General features: G+C 32.9%; 1 protein-coding gene across 1 annotated transcript in view; it reads right to left on the reverse strand.

The window, feature by feature from the left end:
* Nucleotides 1-3,965: 3,965 nt before the first annotated feature.
* Nucleotides 3,966-18,028, reverse strand: part of LOC110892582 — a 32,639-nt gene continuing 18,576 nt past the window's right edge. The window contains exons 2-3 of the mRNA XM_035981223.1: nt 7,694-7,806; nt 3,966-4,379 (exon numbers count right to left, since the gene is read on the reverse strand). Of these exons, the coding sequence (XP_035837116.1) occupies nt 3,966-4,379; nt 7,694-7,806 (527 nt within the window). The remainder of the gene's footprint in view (nt 4,380-7,693; nt 7,807-18,028) is intronic.

Consider the following 18,028-nt stretch of genomic DNA (forward strand, 5'->3'; position numbering starts at 1 on the left):
GTTTTGTATGATGAATTCTGTGTTACGATTCCCGTATGATTACTTCTGGTCAATGACGGCAATTAGGGTTTTGTGATAGTTCTGTAACTGACATGTTGCGACGTAACTGGTATCTTCACGAATCTGAACTTAACGAAATAGAAAGCTTGACGGAATAAAATTCTTGACGAAACAAAGGTGTGTTTCGCCAAAGGGGATCTTGACGAAACAGAATTTGTGTTTCGCCAAGGGCAATCGGCGAAACAGAATGTGTTTTGCCAAAGTGTGTTTCGCCAAATATGATTCGCCAAAGATGTGTTTCGCCGACTTGAATACCTTGCACAGTAACCTGATTTAACATTGTTAGAAGTTAACTGGAATAATTAACTGTCGTTAAGTATAAATCAATACTTGTATGATCATGAATACATGCAATGTGATACTCGGTGCTTATTGATGCGATGTTCACTATGATTATACCTACGTGCCAACTTCGTGACTATAAACTGATTATGTATACCTCCCTACTTTAGGACTTGACTGATTAAGTGTGAGCGAGTAGTTAATCTTACCGAGCAAACCAAGGTGAGTTCACTACATTTCTCAAGCATGCGTCCCGGTGGTTTGGGACAACTAGTAAACGTTTGGAAAAGGGAATCTTGGGTAAACAATTAAACTGGGTCTTGGTTATTGTACATGGGATCGATCATTACCGATGCTTGGTTAGGGGCATTGGGGGCTGGACACACTCCAGGTTATTGAGGGACACACTTCCCGGATACATATGGGCACACTCCCTAGGGTATCTCAACAAGTTTTAAACAGCATCATATCATAACGTTGAATTGATTTAACGTATATCTGATAACAGAACATGATAACTAAACTTTGAACTCACCAGCGTCGTCTGACACACACTTGTCTGCATGCTTGCAGGTCGTTAGAATTCGAGACATGGACTTGCTATCTGGGAGTGCTGGAGTGGTCATGGATCGAGGCTCTTGGATTAACTTATATTTGATACGTTGGTTTTGAGTATTATTAAGAAACGATTGTTAAACGATTTATTGCATGCTTCCGCTACACAACTCTTTGGGAATTAATATTATGTTGACATTTTCTATTGGTAATTAATGACATGTTTATTTAAATATTTACCATTGGTTCAATGTGATTGGTGGCTCAGACTCTGATGTGTAACACGCCTCGCGGAGTTCCCGCAGGTGGTAATTTGGGGGTGTTACAGGTACTCTCCGTACCGGTTCGGTACGGTACTAGTAAAATTCTGAATTTTACCTTTAAATATAGGTACCATATCGTGTCGTACCAAATATTTTGGTACCGGTGCCCAGTTTTGACGAATTTTGGTACCGGTACCACGCTCATCCCTAAGACAAACCACACAAGCAACACCTTAGAGGATAACGCTTACCCAAATGGGTAGGTGAGTTATCGAGGAGGCTTCCCCATGGGCAAAACGCTCTGTCTATATAAAGAGGACTCCTCACAACTCTCAAAAGTATTCCAACTTTAACTCTCTGTCTCTCTCTTTCTCTCTATCTCTATAACTTCTATTCTTATTCTCTCTAATCTTATTGACACTCGAGAACCCTTTGCTTACTCTCACGCCGGAGTCCAAAGCGGGAGGTCACCTCTTATGTTAAGACTGACAATGCTTTTTTGTCCGCAAATATCCTCGAGAAAGCTTCTAACGATGTTGATCCAGGACCTTCCTCCAGCCATACTCTTATTGTTTTAACAATATCTATTATAAATTATTAATATTATTATTTAATATCTGATTACACATAAATTCCAAATATTCTGTATATATAGTACATATTATTTATGAGAATATTTATTTGTTTGAAAATTTATTTCTGATTATTGTTTTTCGATGGAACAATATATATCTTATATATTTAAATAATTAAATCCTAAGATCATCCACAATAAGTTTTTCGCATGTCATTCTTAAATATGTATACGCGTATTTGTAAATAGGTTGCGTTATTGTCATATAAGTTAGGTAATTATTATTATAAGTTGTGTAATTCTGTATATGCTCAATTATAACATGGTTTTGCGTGATTATAAGTATATGTTGTGAAATTATCGGTATAAGTTGCATAATTATAAACAACTTTTTTTTCTTATCACAATTTTTCATTTATATAATATATAGGCTTTCTAACCTAGTTAATAATATAAGAATAGTACTAGTTACATTCTAAGAATGTGGGTTTTCCTGCTTGTTCCCTTAAAAGAATTTATAATATTATTAAAGTAGTTTAGTTTTCTTAAATAAAACTTGTTTTTCTACGAATGTACTTACAAAAAAGTATTTATCTATTTGGGTATATTGAAAAATATTTACTAATTTGGGTACTTTTCTTTTATCTCTTTTATATTTATTAACAACTTGTTTATCTCTCTACTAATCTAATCGGATGAAGCATAAATATATGGTACCTAAATAAAACATAGTAATATAAAAATTTTATTTAATAAACTTGTGTTTTTGTTAAATTGTTATAATATTTTTTATCTTACGTAAATTATTGTGCAACGCTTTTTGTGCTTTTTCGAATTTGTAATTTTGCTTTTTAATCCAGTCAACGTAGTTGTTGTTCGATTTGTTTATTTAATTTTGCTTTTTAATCCAGTCACTTTGTTGTTGTTAAATTCGTTTATCAAATTTATTTATTTGTTTTTAGTTTAATGTATAATTATTTAATCTTATACTATACATAATAATAAAGAGAACAAATACATAATAATAAAGAGAACAAGATTACACTGTTAATAAATTGCGTAAATGATTAATTACTTTTTTATTCTTAAACTAAAAACCAAAATACATACATGAATTTTTAATTTTTAACTTGAGGTATTGTTGTTCGATTCTCTTATCAAAAGTTATTTATTTTCAGTTTAGTGTAGAACTATTTAATCTATACTATATACACAAGAATAAGTAGGACAAGATTACTCTGTTAATAAATTGACTAAAATGATAATTTTATTTTTTATTCTTAAAATAAAAGCCAAACTAAATACTTAAATTTTTATTTTTAAAAAAACGTGACATAATTTCTTTTTTACAAAATTGTAAGTTTTTTAAATAAATTATTATGTTTCATTTAGGCACCATTAATTTAGGCTTTATCCAATTAGACTAGGAGAGAGACAGACAAATTTTTAAAAAAATAAAGAAAAGTACCTATTTTAGTAAATATTTTTTAAAGTACCCAAAAAGGTTAGAGAAAAACTCGTATAAGTTGCATAATTATAAACAAATTTTTTTTTCTTATCAAAATTTATCATTTATGTAATATATAGGATTTCTAACCTAGTTGATAATATAAGAATAGTACTAATTACATTCTAATAATGTGGGTTTTCCTGCTTGTTCCCTTAAAAGAATTTATAAAATTATTAAAGTAGTTTAGTTTTCTTAAATAAAACTTGTTTTTCTACAAATGCAAATGCTTGAATAAAATATATATATATTTTAACTAATTGTTCAATAACCAATAAAATTACTAGTTTATTAATGAGTAAATTACAAGTTTTGTCCTTTATGTTTACATCAAATTTCAGGCGCTGTCCTTTAAGCCAAAAGTTGACAAGCGGTGTCCTTTACCTTTCAAAATCTTGCACGTTTTGTCCTTTAGGCCAAACTCAGTCAGATTTTTTGATTAAGTATGGTCATGTGCCTTGCACATGAGGGCATACTTGTCATTTCACCTTCACAGGGGTTATTTTATAAACACTTATTATTGATGGACTATATCTACAAAACTGAAAAAATATAAAAACAAAAATTCTAAACTCTCTCTTTCTCTGTAATCTAAGACCACCACAACCCAATCTCTCTCAACCCACCATTCCACCACCACAACCACCATCTCCAAACCAACAGCCGTCATCACCACCGCCACCACCCTTCGTCATCTACAACCACCATCACCACATTCTCTAAATCAACTACCCTGAAGATCCTGTTGTGCCTCCTGACGGGCCCCAATAATTGGACCGCGTAACCTCCGAGCGATCTCCAAAGCATCTCGATGACTCGGGTCAGCAGCCAACAGTGTCTGCACATCCAACATAACCATTTCATACTTCCCCACCGCCTCAAAAGCCCGCGCCCTACGCAATAACGCACGCACATACCCAGGCTGAACCTGAAGCGCCATCGAGCACTCAGACACCACCATCTTGTAATCATTGGGCTTCATTTGCATCAAACAAGCAGCCCGGTTACTATGGTAAATCGCTCGGTCCGGGTGGTTTTTAGGAGTAAGTTTAAGCGCATTCTCATACTGTTCAAGCGCACCGACAAAATCCTGAGCCTGAAACCTTTTATTCCCCTCTTCTTTAAGCTCATTAGCCCTCTTCAAGAAAACAGTTGAATCCAAATCAACACCAACACCAATTAATTGATGAAATTGGAGGTGGATTTATCTGCGTTTAGATTACGCGCACATAGTTGCGAGCCGATTGAAGGATTTGAGAACGCTTTGTGTGAGAATTTGAAGGAAATTGAGAGTTGAAATTTGGGGGTTTTAGAGATTTTTATCTGCTTAAATTCGAAACCCTAGATAGCAGAAGAGAGAGAGAGAGAGAGAGAGGGCTTCTTTATAATCTTTTTATTTTTTAGAAACTAGCCCCTAAATATAAGATATTTTACACAATAGTCCCTGAGGAGATAACATGACAAAAGTGCCCTCATGTGCAAGGCACATGACCAGATTTAACTAAAAAATCTAACTGGATTTGGCCTAAAGGACAAAACGTGCAAGATTTTGAAACGTAAAGGACACCGCCTGTCAAGTTTTGACCTAAAGGACAGCGCCTGAAATTTGATGTAAACATAAAGTACAAAACTTGTAATTTACTCTTTATTAATGCTATTTGTGGCGTCCAACCCTTGCCTTTTTATATATCTTCAGAATATGTAAACTAAAAAATATCAATTATTTGACGTTTTAATTAGTTTCTAGTACTCTAGTGTATATCAATCTTTTTCTAGAAAATAAAAAAAAATGACGGCCTTGATCCTGTGTGCCAAAACCCTTCTTTCAGTGGATTTATGATTAAACCAACGTTACTAAAATGTATTGCTTTCTATCAAGAAAACAACTAAACAACACGTCAAAAGTTCTTATTCTTTTGATAGTGAATAGTGATCCTGAATTATATATATATATATATATATATATATATATATATATATATATATATATATATATATATATATATATATATATAAAACAAGAATAATAAATAGTAACTTTATTTTTATAATAATATATATTTTTATTATTATTTTATTTAATATGTTATAATAATTTATTATCATATTTACTTTTAATAATATATTAGTTTTTTACCCGTCGCGCGTTGCGGCGGCACCGTCGTACGTGACGTGATAAATTATAGATTATAATCAACGCGACTCGTTTTCGAACTAAATTTATGTTGAAGCATAGAGCAATCCAAATTCATACCATTGAATACAAATGTATTATATCTGACACGAATTGTTTCCAAACAAAATTTACGTTAAAACGTAGACCAACTCAAAATGCACACAAAATATACGTGTGTGTTGGCGCCGTACGCAGCGTGATAACTCTAGGCTATAATCGACCCTACTCGTTTCCGAACTAAACTTACGTCGAAACGTATAGTAACTCATTTATATCGTCGAATGAAAATGTATTATATTTCGTCCGATTTGTTTCCAAACAAAATTTACGACAAAACAAAGTGCAACTCAAAACGTACATAAAAGCAAAACTTTATATTGTTGACTCGCCTTGTTTACAAACAAAATTACATTAAAGTGTATTCAACAAAAACCTTTTCGAGTACATCAGGTTATGAAATATTGTTGAATAAGGATGAAAAAAAAGATAAATAAATAAAAACTTATCTTCATCACCAGAAACATACATGTCTCTAAAAAAACAAAAAAGTAGTTGAAAACCCAATTTAGCTTCAAGAATAAGACAAAAGAATATGAGATTAGGGTTGGTGCCACCGACCTTTATCTTTAATATATAGATGATTTTAAACATTTTTCCCTTTTTAAAAAACAAATAATATTTCCTTTATGATTTTTTAATATTTTTTTTTTCAGTTTTAGAACATATATTAATTTATCAATTAATTTGATACTTCTTTAACAATTTACGTTTATAACTTCTTTCTAAAAACTTAAGTATGTAGTTGTGCTTGATTTTTCCTTCGACATTCTGTTATAAGTTTTGTTAAAAATAAAGTTTTACTTAAAATAAAGTATTTATTTGGTACTTCTATAATGGTTTCTAAACTACATGTTTTTCGCATGTTATTCTTCTATAAAACGATGCGATGATAAACTAAACCAATCTAATGGTTTGGCTTTCTAAAAAACATGTTTTATTTTCAAATCACGTTTGTTTTATATTATCATTTGCTCGGTTTCGGCGCAACGTGCGACGTAAAAAAACAAGTATTGTTGTTAAAGGATGATGAATAGTAATTTTAAATTTATAGTAATATATAGTTTTTGAATATTTTATTATATTAATATTATAAAACCTTATTATTATATTTACTTTTAACATATTTCCTTTTTTATTTTTTTAAAACCGTATTGCCTTTTCTCATTAACTTTTTGTTTTTCATAATTCTTTTTTTAAATGATGTTACCTTTATCAGTTAATTTAATCTTTCTTAAATAACTTACGTTCGTTAATTAAAAAAATCTTAAGTACGCAGTTGTGTTTATTTTCCCTCTGGAGATTTTGATATAAGTATTGTTAAAATGAAGTTGTATTCAAACGAGAGTATTTATTTGGTATCATTTTACTTTACGATGCGATGATAAACTAAAACGATTATACTGTTTGGCTTTCGAAACAACATGATCAATTTTCAAATATCGTTTGTTTAACATTATCATTTGTTCTGTTTCGCCGCAACGCGTGACGCTAACAAAACCTAGTATTCTACTAAATAAGAAATGTAACTTAATAGCTTCGATCAATAGTGGTTAGAAGATTTTCCTTTATAAAAGTGGCATCAGTTATATTAGATAGAAATATGTGTATTATATATGTTGAAAAAAAAATAAATAGTTTGTATTGAATATTTAGAAATTTTAATCAGTTATATTAGATAGAAATATGTGTATTATATATGTTGAAAAAAAATTAAATAGTTTGTATTGAATATTTAGAAATTAAAAAACGATATTTTAAGATAACATACATATATCTATAAATATTAGAGTAAAATATGAACAGGTGAAATATGAGAAACGAGAAAAAGTATCTTAGCCTCGTATAACATTGACACGTCGCACAATCAATTATCTACTTATTAAATTAAGTAAATAGATTCTCTTGGTCATCTTATTTTTCAATTTACAATCTTGCTATTGTATTTTAATAACTATTTGTTGTTGTTGTGCGTACACACGTTGCCTCTTCATTGCTTCATTTCATATACTTTATTTTCCGAAATTCATACGACAACAAATAGCTTGAGAGATACAATCCTTGATGGGAACGAGATTTCCTCCAAAATCTTTCTCCGCCACCGCCTCCATGAAGACCTAATAAACAAATACCTTTTCAGTGTTGAACCTTTTGACATGTGGAGGAACCTCAAAAATAGTGTTTAACGCCAGAGTTTCGCTATCTTCCTAAAAGCTCACTATGAATTTCTCCATACGCAATTGCGGGATTTTAAGATGATTAGAGAGTACAACTCCGCTCTTTTCCGCATACTTGAGTTGAAAATGCAAAGAGAACATCACCAATACTAATACTGGAAATGTTAAAAAGACGTTATACAGATTCCACATTCTAAAATACTCTAGTGCACATTGATTCCTTAAAGAAAATGTTGTTATTGTTCAAGGGGCATGTAGGAGAGGATGGGGGCCCGAACCCAACATAGCTTGTGGGCATGGGAAAACTAACTCACTGTGGTGGAAGGTCCATGATTGAAAAAATTAGTGACATCAATGGTTCAAGTCAAGCGAGCACGAGGCGACCACCTAGGAGGAGGTCTTACAAAGGCACAATATAATCTGCTATAAATACCAAATGACCATCCAAAAGTTCATTAAGACGATGAAAAACATAAACTTAATTTTATGGGAAAGCTCCACACATCTATCATAAATATAGGAGACAAAAGTCTTACATACAACTGTCACTAGTAAAAATGCATTGGTTTATGTACCAACGTTGCTACCATGATGCACCAAAATAGAACAATAGAGAACACTAATCTTGACAATGGCTTTTACTCCCGCTTAATTTTTAAATAGTTTGACGAAACCATATTTCTAGTTTTAGGAATAAGTAAAGATTAGTGACACATAGAATGTCACTGAATAGATCATCACTATTAATTTTTACCCCTCCCCCCACCCACCCAAAAATGGTCAATGTGAAATTGAAGTCCATAATATGATACATTTGTAAAACAATAGCAAAATTAATTACTAGATGCATTCATAGACAAAAATGATAAATATTTAAATCGTTAATGTCACACTCCGCCAAGGCGGAAACACGCAGGTGCAACTATCAAAAGGTTTTCAAGTATTTGAATAAACAAACATCTATGTGATTAAAACATAATCATTGATACCGAATAGTTTCAAGAGTTTACAAACTTCAAATAACTTGTTCAAAAGTGTTACATTAACCCACAAGCATTTATTTTGATAAACTAGGGATTTAACACTTAAATCACATGACGTGATGAAAAATAAAAGTAAATTCCTCCAAAAGTGGTATTAAATGATGCATGCTTATTTTCCAAACTCCAAGACTTCAAATCACCTTCTTGAAAAACGTGCTCAAAATTTTCAACATAATGTTGGTGAGTTCACATGTTTAGAGACTTAATTGTAAATTTGTTTCCGCATAGAAACGATTTATAAAAGGCAAATTGGAAAATAATAATCCCATCTTTCTGAAATTGGCCGATAATAATCCCAAGTCAGTTATTAGCCAATAATAATCCGACCTCGTCCAATTTTTTTTTGTAAAATAGTCTGCCGTTAAAATAAGCTTAACGGAGTTAAGTGTTTTTCCGAATTACAAACCGATGTTTTAGGGCTTTTAATCAGAACGAGGATACGAGTCGATTGATGTAAAACTTACCTCGAAATTGTGTTCGAAATGGCTTGAATTTTGTTAATTGGAAGTTAAACACCCGAATTGAAGCACCGGTTTCATGGGTTGGGGGCAATATTTCCAGGTAAGTTTTACATCAATCGACTCATATCCTCGTTCTGATCAAAAGCCCTAAAACATCGGGTTGTAATTCGAAAAAACACTTAACTCCGTTAAGCTTATTTTAACGGTGGACTATTTTACAAAAAAATTGGACGAGGTCGGATTATTATTGGCTAATAACTGACTTGAGATTATTATTGGCCAATTTTAGAAAGATAGGATTATTATTTTCCAATTTTCCTTTATAAAAGTGTATGCATAGTTTATATAATACTGAATAATTAAATTAATATTTAGCAAGGACACTAATATATGTGACATCACGAGCCTATAACTAAACCAAGACGAAAATTGCCCCCTGCAAATTGAAAAACAAAGTCAATAACAGTCATGAATGGCCATTACAAGCACTACTCTTGATGATTGGAGGGACCAATCGGAAGTGGGGGTATCAATCCACTAGATCTATTTGAGAATGCCATGGCAATAAACATAACTAATGGTTATATAACGAGGACCTTTGAGTGCACAATATCAACCAAACTCAAAACCTATGAACACATAAAGATCACATATCACATCTACAACTAGTGCACGTGTAAATGAACATTGCATGTTTTCCCCCTAAAAGTATAAAACAGTAAAAAGGAGTTGTGAAATTCACCTTGAATCCAAGCAAATACTAGCAAAAAAATTTAAGTCCGAGAAACTCAACCTACAGATGTCCTAAAATATATAGGCAAATTGGAAAATAATAATCTCATCTTTCTGAAATTGGTCGATAATAATCCTAAGTCAGTTATTAGCCAACAATAATCCGACCTCGTCCAATTTTTTTGTAAAATAGTCCGCCGTTAAAATAGCTTAACGGAGTTAAGTTTTTTTCCGAATTACAAACCGATGTTTTAGGGCTTTTGATCAGAACGAGGATACGAGTTGATTGATGTAAAACTTACCTCAAAATACTGTTCCCAACCCACGAAAACGGTGCTTCAATTCGGGTGTTTAACTTCCAATTAACAAAATTCAAGCCATTTCGAACACAATTTCAAGGTAAGTCTTACATCAATCGACTCGTATCCTCGTTCCGATCAAAAGCCCTAAAACATCGGTTTGTAATTCGGAGAAACACCTAACTCCGTTAAGCTTATTTTAACAGCAAACTATTTTACAAAAAAAAAATGGATGAGGTCGGATTATTATTGGCTAATAACTGACTTGGGATTATTATCGACCAAATTCAGAAAGATGAGATCATTATTTTCCAATTTGCCAAATATATAAGACATTTATAGTCTACTAATGAGTTTACATGGCAAGTCGTTCACTAAACTTACTAGACTTGATGAAATATGTATACTTATGAAAAATGTTTAACTTAACGATCCGTTGGTAAAGAATAATTATCCAAGTTGCAAATATATATATACACACACATACACAATATTATAATCAACTTATATGTTCAATCAATGTTGGGATCCAATCCCAAAACCTCATTTGAAAACTCATGCCGTCACACGACTCTTTAATAAATATATTCTAAAATAATGTATTTATTATTTGAAACTATTCAATATCCTTACAAAATAGTGTGGAAATAATGTACTTAATATGATAACACTATTAACATATTCACTTGTCCAAAAATCACTATCACATATCCACATATTCATTCACATACGTATATATTCATGTATCGAGCACTTAGCAATCCAAAAAGGTATGTAATCATGCTTAATATATTCTCAACAAAATAATCAAATCATGTATTAAAAATATATGTTTTCATAATATATATATCTCTAAATTACTTTATTGAAAATCCACATGTAACACTTATTATCATGTAACAAGTCCAGTTTCACATAAGATCATACGTTCACAATTTCGTCTCATCACAAGATTATAATCTAATAACATAATCACATATTTATTATGATAATAATTACATTCATCAAATAAATATATTTTACCAACTTAGTCATTTCAATATATCTATTCATGTAATTATCTACAATTCTACCATTAGTAAATTTACCAAATAAATCATTTATTTGATTTTCCAAAAATTATTATCCACTAATTTATATTCTAGACTTTAAAAATATATATTTGTATCTAAAATATGTTTTAAGTCCAGATTATATTAAATTTTAAAAAAATGTATCAAAGACTTTGATATTGATAAAAATACTGTTTTCACATAAATTGATAGATTTTTCACCAAACTATACTTATATTTTTAGAAACTTTAGTATATGAAAATAATGTTTTTAGATAGTGAATCACCAAGTCTTGTTTTTAACATCATAACATGATTATTTAACACAAATTTAACATGTAACATTATCATATCATCAAATCACCAAATTTATCATAACACACCAACTTTGCCATTTTCATATGTTATCATTTTAACCATTCTATATCATCATATATTTTTAAGTGACTGTAATCTTTTTAGAATACTTTCATAACATCAAGCAAAAATCTACCAAATTCATCATCCTAACATATCATGATCCATACTTATGCATTTTCAACAATCTAAGCACTTAGAACATATCCAATTCCACCATGATCATCATCCAACAATTTCACCAAGTTCATCCATCAACATAATCACTTTCATGCATGTTAAGATCAATCCCATGCAAAAAAACAATCAACATCACAAAATTCAACATTCATCCCATAATTATTTCATAAAAGACATTAAACTATTATTTTTTTATCAATCTATCAAGTTTCAAAATACACACACATGCACGGTCCACATACACACATATAAGATATCATTTTAAACCCATTTCATTCTTTGTTTCATTCATTTTATATAACCATGTTAAAAATCTCATTAGGTGATTCATCTTGCACATTTATAACACATAAACATAGAATACCAAAAGAAGGGATTAAAGATTACCACTAGCACTAGGCTAGAGATGATGAACAAGACTATGGATGGAGGTTTTCTCTTGGGTTTTGAGGTGCTAGCTCCAAGCCTTCCAAAGCGACTTAAAACATGAAGATTCAAGCATGGTATTTGTATTTTTGTTGAAGCACAGTGAAGTGAAATAGAGGAGAGGGTGGCCGTAGGTTTTTGAGAGAGAAAGTGAGTGTTTGTGTTGTGATTCAAAATGCAAAGGAAGAAAAGTGTTTAAAAGATGGCTATGCAAGATATCATGATACATATACAACTTCCAAGGGCATGAATTTAGTTTTACAAGAAGAGTAAAATGCCCGGATAGTCCCCGTGGTTTTGTAAAATAACACCTATAGTTCCCAACTTTTGGATATTACACCGGTGCTCCCTGTGGTTTGACGAGTTGTTACTCGGATAGTCCCTAGAGTGGATGTCCGTTAGTTTTCACCCTTAACTCCACGTAAAATGACCAAAATGCTTTTAGTATTAAATTAAAACACTAAAAGTAGATATATTAAAATTAAAAGTGGGACCCACCAACCTTCTTATTCACCCTTTTAAGCCATTGTATGTCTCTCTCTCTCTCACAGACACCCACACTCACTCACCACCACCTGCCTCCACCACGTACCACCAGCCACCACCACCTGCAACTCCATCAACATCAACATCTTCGTTACCTTAAGCACTTGTATATATCCCTTTCTCTCTCACACACACGCATACACACACTCACCATCACCTACCTCCACCACTTACCACCAGTCGCCACTACCTGCAACTCCACCAACATCAACATCTCCGCCACCTTAACTCCCTCCTCCATCTCAGATCCCTTCATCCACCACATTTAAAGAGAGAAACGACTAGAGAAAGAGAGAGAGATCGATCAGAGAGAGAGAGAGAGAGAGATCGATCGATCAGAGAGAGATGAGAACATGATGGTGATGATGGGTTGCTAATGTTAACAATGTTAAATCCAGTCGATTAAGGTACATGTTGCCTCTTAGGGTTTCGAGTTTTGAGTTGAATTTGTAGATTTAGAACCGATTTAGGGTTTTATTGGCTGGGTTTTGATGATAGTTGTTGTTGACGGTGGTGGCGACGATGGGTGTGTTGAAGACAGAGAAAGATAATGATGGTGGTGGTTTATGGGTATAGAGATGGTAGTGGTTCAGATGGTGGTTGCTGGTGGTTGTTGTTGTGGCGGTGGTGACTGTGGTGGTGTTTTGTGATGGGTTAAGAGTTGTCGGGGTTAGGTTTAGGTGGCGGATGTGGGTGTGGGTGGAGCTAGAGGTGGAGGTCGAGGTGGGTGGCTATGGTGACGGTGGTCCGTTGTTTTGTAGAAGACAAAAGAGTTTGTGGGCCCGATACTTTCAATATAATAATATGAGTGTGTATAATATTTGTTTTTTATTTGTTTAAAGAGAGGGGTAAATAAGTAATTTCATATGGACTTAACGGTGAAAAATAACGGACATCCACTCCAGGGACTATCTGAGTAACAACTCGTCAAACCACAGGGAGCACCTGTCTAATTTCCAAAAATTGAAAACTATAGGTGTTATTTTACAAAATCACAGAAACTATTCGGGTATTTTACTCCTTACAAGAAAAAACAACACAAAGACAAAAAGGGGGAGTGGGGTGCGGCCGTGAGTAGGGGGAGGGATAGCATGTGGGTTTTGGCTTCTAGTGAGTTGACATGTTCTACTTAGATGATTAGGATGTAACTAGGCTAAACATTGTTAATATATAATTACATATAGTCTAACATAAATTTGGGTGTAGGAATGGTAATTAGTGAATAAATTAAAATAATACGTTAAAACCAGACGATAAACGTTAATCTATCAATTTTAGGGTTTTCACACAGTTTTACACCAAATCACATAATAATGCAAATAAATGTTGCAAGCATATTAGTACAATTTTAGTTGTGAAAAATCGGTATATTTTTACCGATACGTGATATGGCAATAACTAACGATTACCGAATGCAAACTTATATATTTAATCAGGCCTTGCTAGAGTTCTATGCATTAATTTAATCATGACTAAGTTTAAATGAACATAGTTAATGTAAATTGGTTCGGTTAAGGTATACGGATTAACCTGATTAATTGCCGGGTGTCTAAGTTAAAAATGACTAAATATTTGAAACAAGTCCCCTAGGGTATGTGTGAAATATTTATATCATCTCATGCAATCTGGTCTTATGTGATATAATCGGATAATTAGTGTCTTGAAAAATAGATGTACTAGGATGATGTAATTGACTTATATGTTTTACCTAGAATTTACTCTAATATTAACTATAATAGGATTTTATTTCGATGAATTGAGCATCATTAGATCTTAAAAAAAAACTAGAGAACTACCAAAAAAAGAGTTGTAAATAAAAGGCTTTGGTAACGAACCGGTCGCGGTAAGTAACATTATTGGCGAAGTAAAATCGTTAGGTTTCTTGTGGCTGAAAAGTAGAGCTAAGGGGGTGACATTGTATATTGGGATAGATGGAAAAAAAAATTCAATTTGTAATCTGTGTTTCTATTGTATGGTTCTGGCTATAGCTATTTGCTAGGGGGTTTTCGGTGTTGTGGTTATTGAAAGTTGCCGTTCGAAAAAAAATAAAAGGCTTTGGTATATGTGCAGTGGTATATCTAGATATCCACCGGTTAAACCACATGGAAAAGATGTTAACAAAATTAAATATTGATAAAACTTATCTGTTGAGCACGCTCATAGTTGTCTAATCGCTAGGCATGCACTAGGATGGTTATAGTCCCAGTAAGAAGGCGAAAAATTATTGTAATGCATATGAGCACAAAAGGTGCAATATTGTATCTCCTAAATAGCTTGATACATGACATTACGTTTTTGATACATGGGTTAGCAAGACATTGCCCGAACCCAACACGGTGTCTATTAGGACAAAATAAAACACTTTGTTTTATATATTTGTGGGGCAAGAGACTTATGTCTTCTCAACCAGAAAAATGACAAGTCTTAACTAGTTCGGTGTTGGAAATCTATTAGATCCATATAAAGAATGACATCAGTCAAGTTACATGCAAGGGCGGATCTTAGAAGGCTTGTGCCTGGGCCACGGCCCTGACACGTTTTTGGCCAGAAGTGCTAATTTTCGTGGTTCGATCGAAATTTTTTATACCTAATATGTTTGGCACGGGCATGTTTTTAGTGCCCGTAGCTTTCGGCCCTGGGACGTTCAACGGGCAAGATCCGCCACTGGTTACATGATCAAATACGTCAACACAACTATTTCTTCAAGGTCGTCATTCCTCAAATTAAACCTTGATAGAAACATCATCGAATCTTGTTAAAATTTTTAACGTTATGTGATATCTGTCAATAAATACGTGTGGCTAAGGTCAGTGATCCGGCATATACAAGAAGCATTTGGTATAGAGCAAATAAAAAACTACCCTGCAATTATCTATGAAGACATTGTAAATTGTGTTGCTAAAAAAAGAAGGCTACACACAAAGGTGGCAAAAGAAAACACGTAACTATTTCTCAATGTATTATCGATAGAAAGATTAGAAAATGGACGTTCACCAAATCAGGTCAATCAGTTGTAACAAATGACATGCTTCTACTCTTTATTTTTACCAAGTTTTAGCCTAGTAGGTTCTTAAGTAATCTTTTTTTAGACAACATAAGTAATAACAGTATATCAGTTTATTCTTTTGGTATCAAAGCACCGATTTAAAATCATTTTAAAATATGTTATTAATTAATAATGTATAATGAACGATAATATGTTATAGAAGAAGTATAACAACTCACATTAATTGAGAAAATGTAACCTATTAGAAAAGTTAAACCTCACATTATATATATAGTTAGTTTCTTATTGTATCTTCATACAATGCATTAATAATGAATATGTGAGAATCGAGTTTTGAGATTTCTCCTTCTTCTTCTAAGCATTACCACAATAATAATAACTATTTATTTGGTATTATTATTATTATATTTGTACTCATGGTATTTGAGATTTTTTGAAATTTATGATAATTTTGAGAGGCATGGTGTGGATATTCACACCTATTTGGCTATTTATACACCCATTAGGACTTATATATACGTCTCGTGCAGGCTTGTACGGGGCGTATAGCCTATTTCAATTTCTAAGAGAATCTCTGATTGTGTCATATCATGTCCTATACGCTAGGGATGAGCATATCGGTATCCGATACCGAACCGATACCGATACCGCCTAATACCGATCCCGAATTTCACCCAAACTAGGTACCGATACCGATACCGAAACATGTCGGTTAGGTATCGGTACGGTACGGTATCGGTATTATACCGTATTTTGAGGGTCGGTATCGGTATAATACCGATACCGTACCGTACCGATACCGAAAACGCCAAAAAGTGGATACCGATCGGGATCGGGATCGGTACGGGATCGGTATGGGATCGGTATTCGGTGGCATATGCTCATCCCTACTATACGCCTTGTATAGACCTATACGGGGCGTATAGAAAAAAAAGACAGTTTTACCCCTGGTATGGGGGCTATACGCAGGCCAAACAAGGGTTAAGATGGTATTTTTGCATCTCGTATAGTCCTACACGGGTCGTATATAAAGGTTTTTTTTATAGCATTTGTGATACCCGAGGAAAACCCACAATCATCTTAACTTATCTTTTCACTCTTTTGTGTCTGCTTATCAAATTTCGTCCCGAAATTTCTTTTAACTTGGGGATGATGTGACAACCTACAATTTCAGGTTAATACTTTAACCTAACCACAGTTACTTTAGACATACAGTCATAGCACTGCATTTAATTAGGGTTAGTTAAATGAGTCTACATAGGTAATTCGGGGAATTACCGGAACACACACACAAGTTAATTCTCGAACGTTGGTGACTAACTCGAATAATAATTATAAACGAGCGGTTTATACGAAACTTATACGTTGCGTGACAAATATGTGCATTATATGTTCTAAATTGCAAATTGCAAGATGTTATGTGCTTTTGTTTAAAAGCATATAGTTAAGGGTGTGTTAAGACTAATTTAGAAACTTTAATAAACTACTGCAACCCTAAAACTCCCCATAATCTCACTATACGGCAGTTGTGTTTTCTCTGATCATTTTGGCTACACAAATCTCACACACAATCATCAATCTCTGATCTTTCAATCCATCAAGAACAAACACCAGATCGAATCTAAGGTAAGTGTTTTGTGTTATACATTGATAACTTTGTTCTTTTGATTTTATGCAAAACCCTAGATATCCAAACAATTGATCTGTGGTTAGTTTAATGAGGCCTGAATGAATGTGTAATTGCTTGTGAATGAATGTGTAATTGTTTGTGAGATGTTAGTGATGCTATTGACATGTTAAACTGTTAAACTACTGATTTGGGTTGTGACATTGTTGAGATTAGGGTTTGGTCGATGATCTGTTACATTGAAAAACTACGATTGTTGCTTGTTTCGTGTTACTGTGTGTTTGCAATTGGTTCGACTTTGTGAAGTCACAAAGTCCGGGTTTTTGGAAGTTATATTGATCTGAGTTTATATATATAAAACAAGTGTCCGAGTTTATTATTAAAACAAGTAGTCCGAGAATACGTATAATTATTCCGAGTTTCTATGTTTAGTCCGAGTTTGGGAGTCTGAATATACATATTTATTGGTCCCGGGTTTTGAGAGTCAAGGTTTGTCTGAGTTTTAAAATGAATATAAGGATTTGAGTTATGTGAGTATGTTATTCCGAGTTTTGTATAACAATCGAGTCCGGGTTCATTTATTTATATGCTTGTTCCGAGTTTGTTGAGATTATATACAAATTTCCGAGTTTATTATATGTTCCAAG

Source organism: Helianthus annuus, chromosome 12, assembly GCF_002127325.2.
Source record: "Helianthus annuus cultivar XRQ/B chromosome 12, HanXRQr2.0-SUNRISE, whole genome shotgun sequence".
Taxonomy (NCBI): Eukaryota; Viridiplantae; Streptophyta; class Magnoliopsida; order Asterales; family Asteraceae; genus Helianthus; species Helianthus annuus.